Genomic DNA, 8,183 nt, shown 5'->3' on the forward strand with positions numbered 1-8,183 from the left:
TAAGCCGTGCTCACTCACATCTGGAGGACGGGTGTGGGGTATGAGGAAGAGAACTACCAAAGGGATTTCCATGATCCGCTTTCTTGTGTGGAACCATGAATCCACAATACCTCTATTTATAGGCAAACACGGGCACAAACGGCCCCAGCGCTCAGCGGGTCAGCCAAAACGGGGCACACCAAGGGCCCTCACCTAACCGAACCCCCACTTGAATACCGACGGGACGACGCCAGGCAACCGCCGCGCCACTCAGGGCACGATCGCCGCACGACCTGCCAATGGGAGGCGGCCCCGAGCGGGGGAAAACAAGGCGCCCGCAGTACAGCGATAAGACACTGCAACCGGCCTCGAGATTCTACAGCGCCAGCGCCCCAGTCGACCATCAAGACGGGCCCGACCCCGTCACTCCATCACTAGCGCACGCCGAAAGCTGAGGGCGCGGGCAGTTGGATGGGATGCCCTGGTCAGGAGTCGTCAAAGCCAAGTCTAGAGGCTCCACGATCATTAAAAAAATCGCGGAGCCGCTCGGGGGCCTCTGACGGGGGTATAAACCCGGGATCCCTAGCGGGCCAGACTCGTACGATCGGGAGCACAGCAGGCTCGCCGGGCCATGAAACGCGACGACCCACTAACCGACGCAGGAAGCTGCCTTCGCTTCTAAGGCAACGAGTCCGGGTGCCCGGCCTCCCGGGACACGCGGCAGCCCCCCCGACCTAACGCCCCGGGTCAGAGCCATGCCGATGACCCAGGACGTGCGCTCCAAGAACGCCGTGCCTCCTGACAGGCGTGCCGGCCAAGATAGGCCCCGTGCAGGCCCCAAGACGCCGGCTCTCCATATCTTGCGGCAAGAGGTTAGCCAGCAGGACCCCTGACAAGGGGACAGCGCCACTCACGCGGGCCCTACGACACAACGGGAGGGGGCGTCCACAGACGCTGCCTCCCCTCACCGTAATGATGGTTGCCTCTGCACACCATCTCATTACGCCAGCGAGTGTGACCGGACGCCCCCGGCCAGACCTCGGTAAGACACCCCTCACCAGGAGTGCCGTCCGGCTGACAAGAGCTACGCAGGGAGGCGTGGGATAGCCCCGCAGACAAGGAACATAGACTCTGGCGGACAAGACCGGAGGAGACCCCCCGAGTGACCAACCAAGCGGTCGTGCCATCCCGACTGAGCCAAGATGGGATAATACCGGGGGAACGCGTCGCCCAAGAGGATCGCCGGGATCATCCCTTGCCCAGAATATCGCCAGGATCAAGCATGCACACTCCCGACCGACCGAGTGGGCCCCGACGACTGACAAGAACGAATCGCACCCCGACGGTGCCAAGACACAGCGCTAGATAAATGTAAACGGGGGCCCCCACCTTGGACTATAAAAGGGAAAGCCCCCCACGTAGGAAAGGGTTGGACTCCCACGGGTTCGACACTGCTTGACCAGCTTGTAAGCTTCCCTCTGAACTTTGAGCACCCGGGCTCGAGAGCAATAGAGCGAGAACACCACCCCCATACTGGACGTAGGGCATTTCAGGCCCGAACTAGTCTAAATCCTCGAGTCTTTGCGTGCTAGACCATATCCGATCAAGCACACAATAAACGAGCAATCGAGTAGTTTTGTAGTCGTCCATTTCCGGCAGCGACAGTTACCTTACCTGTCTGATATCGGGGTTTCCAGGGAGATGGATGAGATACTTCTTCATTCGCTGTGTTCGCTTGGCTGGGGCAGATGGCTGGTGCTGATTTGTTACGAGAGAACAATACTGCTGACTGGCTGGTAGCTAGTGGCTGGTGCTGATTTAGTATGAGAGAATAGTACTGCTAGCTGGTTGGGTGACAAGCCAAGCGAACACAGCGACTGGTTGGGGGTGCCTTTTTCTGTGTATATAACTTACTTGTCAAAAACTGCACACAACTTGGAAGAGAATGAGTCTTTCGTGTTCAAGTTCTGTGGGAACTCGACGGTTTTTATGAAACATGAGAGGGGAGCCCCTACTGAATATACATTAGAAAGTCAAAAAGAATAGAAGTAGAGTTACAGCAAACGTTCGTGAAAAAAAAAGAGAAACAAAGAAGATCAAAAGATTACAATAAAACTTCTAGCCATAATGACATTGCTTCATGTCGATAAACTCGACGTTTTAAGTCTAGATATACATACAGATACAGCTCACATAGTGGTTCACAGGAGATCACTTCATTTGTTACTTGTTGATGCACCTTCTGAGATCCTTTGAAGCTGTTCTTCCCAGTACTTGTGATCATCAGTTCATCACGTCTCAAAAATGGTAAAATGAACTAGAATTTAATTTAGATACCGTGATTCTGCAATCATTGCACTAACCTTATCTGTGTGCAGGAAATGAGGTACCTTATCCCAGACGCTAATCTTGTTCTTCGATCATTGGTGTCAACGGGCAGGCACCGCACGCCTGCGCTTCCAGTAGCCGGCCGGCGGACATGCCACGGAGACGCAACGCGGCGGCGGTATCGCAGCCAGCTCGAGGTGCCGCTCCCACCGCCACGTGGGCCCGCGCATTCGGTCGCCCACGTCATCGTCGGCTGCAGGGCGGGGCCCGCCTGATGATAGGGGCGTGGGAGCCCATGCCCATCCCTATCCACCACCACCAGCGACGCCACCGCCCCGCTCAGTCCTCTATCTATGACAGGTGGGTCCCGGGACGTTCCCGCACGTCAAAAGGCTCTGCCTCCGGGTCTCTGACCCTCCGAGGCCTTGCTTGGTTTAGTACATTTTAGAAAATAGTAACACTTTGATTGCTAGTTACGGCGTCAAATAAAATTAGTTTACAAAATTAACTTTAGAATACCCGTGCTAGAAACCTCGAAGATTTTAATAAAATCTTTGACCGCGTGATTTGAAAATAGTTACTGCAACATCACTGCAGCCAATCATCGATTAATTACCGTCATTAGATTCGTCGCGAAAAGTTACATCCATCCCTAAAAATATTTTACAAATAAATTTTATTTAATATTTCATACATACAAAATTCATTTTTTTAAAAAACGTGCGCGCTAGAAAAACAAGCTAACCAAACAAAAGCCCAAACATCGTCGCGTTTCGTATCGTGTCGTGCCGCTCTTCTCGTCTTCCCTCTTACTCTTCCTCCACCTACTGCTCCGTCTTGATCGGGGAGCTCGCCGGATCCGCGAGGGGGAAGTTCGCGGGGGCCTCGAGCGCGGTGATGGGCAGCTTGGGAGGTGGGTGCCGGACCGAGCTCCCCCCGACGGCGGGATCCGGCTGGGGGAATCCGGTGGCGGGTTGTGTTCATCTCGCCGTGGCTGACCTGTTCCTTCCGCTGCTGCTGATGCAGGTAACGATGGCGCCGGGGCCGGCGGCAAGGTCGGGCTTCCGGCGCTGGACGTGGCGCTCGCGTTCCCTCAGGCCACGCCGGCGTCGCTCTTCCCGCCCGCCGGTGAGATGTCCCCTCTCCGCCTCCGCCTCCTGCTGTTTCTGTCGTGCCACTAGTTTTGCTATTTTTGGTTCGAATTCGAGAGGTCGGAGTAGCTCGATGGAGTCGATTGCGGCTGTTCGGGCTGCAAATGCTCCTTGCTTCCGCGTTGAAGAGATTGGGAGCAATGCCTTGCTCATCGCTTTTTTAGAGTGGAGGGTTGACTGTTCTGTTCATACTTTGCAGTAATATCTCGAGTCTCGTGTTGCTTGATTGGGTGCAAATTGGCAGCGGTCTCGTGTGCACTAGCTTACAAGAGCTGTTAGGTGGAGAATACGAGGGGTTGTTGGGCATCCGGAGGCTGCAACCCTGATTTGGAATTTTGATTTACTTCAAATGCGTTTGATTTTTCCCTCTTATCCATGGTCAGGATTAGTGGAGTTTGGTTCGATTCAGAGCTAACTCACAAAGGCTAAATGCTTAGAAGGATATGGTTGGCATGGTCACATAGGAAATAAAAGTAGTCTTTGTTGTGCATTAAAATCAACTGATGGGCCATCGTATGGATGGATAACTTTCGATCATAACAGTTGACTTTCCTTGCTCTTCTTTTCTTTGTGACAAGTACTTCTGATTCGATAATAATTGGGCGGCTCACTAGTACAGCTTGCATTTAACCACATGTGATGTGGACCTGTTTTGTTATGCTCCGTTGTTGTCAGAAAGAACTAGAGTTTTGTTTTTCAAGCTCTATCCCACCTAGTCCTACTTAACTAAATGCTGGTGGCAGTTTGGTTAGTTAGCAGGGCGTAGTATTACAAGCTTGGATTACTGTATCAGAGCTTGCAGCAGGTGAATTACGACTTGGGGCATTTTTTTTATCAACTTTTGAGCTCACCTATTTATGATTGCAGTGTCGGACTACTACCAGTTTGATGATTTGCTGACTGATGAAGAGAAGGCACTCAGGAAGAAGGTCCGAGGCATTATGGAAAAGGAAATTGCGCCCATTATGACTGAAGTACGTTTTCGCTTCTTAGTGAAACATGTCTTGTGTGCTGAATCTTGTAGCAGCCTAGTAGATACCATACTTCTTCTCTACCATGACATTTTAATCTCCCTTGGACTGACTTGCTGATGCATTGTAAGTCTGCGATACTGCCTATCGTCATGGGCTATTAAGCTTACATGGTGTCATTTTCCTCTGCAGTACTGGGAGAAGGCAGAATTCCCATTTCATGCCATTCCCAACCTTGCAACTCTTGGCTTAGCTGGTGGTACAACAAAGGTACAAACCAAACAATTCGTGCTCTGCTTTCGAATGTCAGGCCTCATCCACATGCACATTTTATTGATGTTTTTCCATTCAATTGTACAGGGGTATGGGTGCCCAGGACTGTCACTTACAGCTAGTGCCATTTGCATAGCAGAAGTTGCACGTGTCGATGCGAGCTGCTCCACATTTATTTTAGTACACTCCTCTTTGGCTATGTCCACGATTGGTAAATCTAGCATTCGATCTTGGCTAAGAAAACAACTTTGTACAATAAAGCTCAGTGTTACAGTTTTTTTTCTTTCTTTTTTAAGTGTAGCCCTTTGTGGATCCGAGGCTCAAAAGCAGAAATACTTGCCATCACTTTCCCAGTTCAAGACTGTTGGTTGTTGGGTGAGTTACATTGTCCAATTTATTTTTAATCATTTGCTCTTGTACTGTCAGCACCACCACTCATCGCTTCAGTATTGTGGATGCTATTTGATATTTCACCTTCCTGAGAGAACTATCTCCTTTCTACAGGCATTGACAGAGCCAGATTATGGAAGTGATGCCAGCTCCTTAAGGACGGCAGCAACCAAGGTATATTTTATTTGGAAGCATGATTTTTTTTCCTGAAGATAAATTTGGATATTTCTATTGATGATAGAGATGTGGCCTTTTGACACTAACCATGTTGGGGTTTTTTTTTTGGAAGGTACCTGATGGTTGGCATTTGGATGGCCAAAAGCGTTGGATAGGTAACAGCACTTTCGCAGATGTGCTCATCATTTTAGCTAGAAATGCAGATACAAACCAACTAAACGGGTAATCATCTTTTTTTTCTAGCCTTATGTTGCTGGTACTGTTAATATTGTTCCTGTTCATCTCAATATGACGCTTTAGCTATTGCTGATCAATGCAAGGAATATATTGCTCGCTGACAATGATTGTGATACACTATTCTAGATTTATTGTAAAGAAAGGAGCTCCGGGTCTAAAAGCCACAAAAATTGAAAACAAAATTGGACTCAGAATGGTTCAAAATGGAGACATAATTCTTAATAATGTATTTGTCCCTGAGCAAGACAGATTAACAGGTATTAATTCATTTCAGGATATAAACAAGGTACTTATACACTTTTACAACCTCCCATACTCTGTGCTTTGTCGGACAATCGGAATTTTATTTGGTTAAAGTTCTAATTTCTGAAACAGGTTCTCGCTATGTCTCGCATTATGGTAGCCTGGCAACCGATAGGCATATCAATGGGAGTTTTTGACATGTGCCATCGGTGGGAGTCATTTTACTAAATCTATTTGTAGTTTGTCCAGCCTAATATGTTTAAGATTTCTACTAAATCACATTCTTTTACCGGACAGGTATTTGAAAGAAAGGAAACAATTTGGAGCCCCACTGGCAGCTTTTCAGCTCAACCAAGAGAAGCTTGTACGTATGCTTGGCAACATTCAGGCCATGCTTCTCATTGGCTGGCGACTATGCAAGCTGTACGAGTCAGGCAAAATGACACCAGGCCATGCTAGTTTAGGCAAGGTTAGTAATCTGCAATATTGCTAGCAATTGTTTCCTCATCTTGGCTCCCACGAAGATTGCATCATTATTTGTATCTTGTACAATCTACTGAGAATTGATAACATTGATGCAGGCATGGACGTCCAGGAAGGCAAGGGAGGTAGTTTCTCTTGGCCGAGAGCTATTGGGCGGCAATGGCATTTTGGCTGATTTTCTGGTTGCCAAGGTAAGAAGGGCTGAACATTTGTTGAGATTTATTCTTCTGATATTCTCCAAACATGAAAAAATAATTAGAAAATTTATAGATTTTCTACTACCTGCTTATTTATGATAGACTCATTGCACCTTGTAAACCATGTGATTCGAGTTTCGACCTTCCATGAAGAAATAAGTTGCCCATAACAGTCCCTTGTCTCTGCAGGCATTCTGTGATTTGGAGCCGATTTTTTCATACGAGGGCACGTATGACATTAACAGCCTGGTGACGGGCAGAGAGATCACCGGGATCGCTAGCTTCAAACCTGCTGTGTTAACAAAATCACGCTTGTGAAATTCTCCATGTTTTCTCTTACAGAGGAAGCCACCGTGAACACAATAGATGCCCACCTTGTATAAAGTCTCATGACTGGGAAAAGGAGCCACGGAAGATTATATTAATTGCACTGTCAGTTTTTCTGATGGTGCCCGTGGTCATTTTAATTTCGTCTTGCAAATTTTCCTAGCTCGAAATAATGCCATCTGTTCCTACATAGATGCCACTGCTACATATATATGGCTGGTAGAAAATATATCATTATGGATTGAGTTCCTGATGTAACACACATTTGTTTTTAAGAATCTTCATCCTAGTGGTTCTAGTACTGTATTATAAGACAAAAAGATGTAGCTATATGCTTATAATCAGATAAAACAAAAGGATTAAGGTAAAACTGTGGGGATCGCTCGGAGACGGAGCTAGAAATAATGTAAGTGGTGATAACTCAATCAACTTGTGTTTATGCATGTTTCTTCACAACTCATATCTGTTCATCTTTCCACTCCTACTGATTGGTAACAATAAAGCTGTGAGTTACAAATCAGTTCTTTGTGGTGCCCTTAATCCATTTCCTCTTTACTTTGAACTTGAGTCATGTTTTTGCATAAAATAACTAGTATCAGTTCTGCAGAATAAGGAGTCTGTTTTTTTTTTCCCGAAAGAACTAGTAACTGTTCTGTTGAGTAAGGAGGCAACGACATTCCTGTGACGCGTTCTGGTGAAGTGATGATGAGCAGCAAAAGCTCAACGAGCTGTCCAATGCGTAGACTCCAAACTTCATTACCAGACCAAAATCTGTAGAAATCTGTAGGATCACTGGCGTGCACGATTGAACTCATTAGTCGTCTCCTTTTTTGATACGACGCATCATGTGAGAAGCTCAACTATGGGTCTGTTTAGATCTAAAATTTTTACACCCAAAAACGTCACATTGAATGTTTGGACATATACATAAAGTACTAAATAAAATCTATTTATAAAACTTTTTACACGGATGAGTTGTAAATCGCGAGACGAATCTAATGAGCCTACTTAATTCATGATTTGCAACAGTTATGCTCTAGTAACCCTTCACTAATTATGGATTAATCATAAATTAATTAGATTCATTAATTACAACTCATCTGTGCAAACAATTTTGTAATTAGACTTCATTTAGTACTCTAAATTACCAAAATTCTTTTCCAAATTTTTTCGGAAAGGGGATCTAAACACGGCCTATAACAAACTTGGATATACATAAACAAAGCCTGGAACAGAAAATTGGACAACTCCAGTGCACGAAGAAAGAAAGACAACAGCTACCGGCGTTGGATTCACTCTATTTCTTCTTTGGACGTCAGAAAAAATTTGGAAGAATCCCTAGCGAAAAACTATCTCTTGTCGTCGCTCATGTTTCTGTATTTTTTTCCACGCACTCCAGTCATGCGCCTGTCACTCATGCTCAAGCA

At 46.6% G+C, this 8,183-nt stretch overlaps 1 protein-coding gene across 2 annotated transcripts; it reads left to right on the forward strand.

Annotated features, from left to right (window-relative positions):
- The first annotated feature begins 3,054 nt into the window (after nucleotides 1-3,054).
- LOC120667306 (acyl-coenzyme A oxidase 4, peroxisomal-like) lies at nucleotides 3,055-7,181 on the forward strand. 2 transcript variants are annotated; one of them, XM_039947409.1, is made up of 13 exons: nucleotides 3,055-3,220; nucleotides 3,334-3,435; nucleotides 4,326-4,432; nucleotides 4,622-4,699; nucleotides 4,790-4,913; nucleotides 5,004-5,077; nucleotides 5,207-5,266; nucleotides 5,382-5,491; nucleotides 5,633-5,792; nucleotides 5,882-5,958; nucleotides 6,047-6,218; nucleotides 6,331-6,423; nucleotides 6,619-7,126. In XM_039947409.1, exons 1-13 carry the CDS (start codon nucleotides 3,205-3,207, stop codon nucleotides 6,745-6,747), a joined length of 1,302 nt encoding a protein of 433 aa, XP_039803343.1. In that variant the 5' UTR covers nucleotides 3,055-3,204; the 3' UTR covers nucleotides 6,748-7,126. The 2 variants fall into 2 exon arrangements, 1 of the variants encoding a protein (XP_039803343.1); XR_005672140.1 differs by having other exon boundaries at nucleotides 3,061-3,220; nucleotides 5,633-5,763; nucleotides 6,619-7,181.
- Nucleotides 7,182-8,183: the final 1,002 nt, after the last annotated feature.

Source organism: Panicum virgatum, chromosome 3N, assembly GCF_016808335.1.
Source record: "Panicum virgatum strain AP13 chromosome 3N, P.virgatum_v5, whole genome shotgun sequence".
In the NCBI taxonomy this organism is placed as follows: domain Eukaryota; kingdom Viridiplantae; phylum Streptophyta; class Magnoliopsida; order Poales; family Poaceae; genus Panicum; species Panicum virgatum.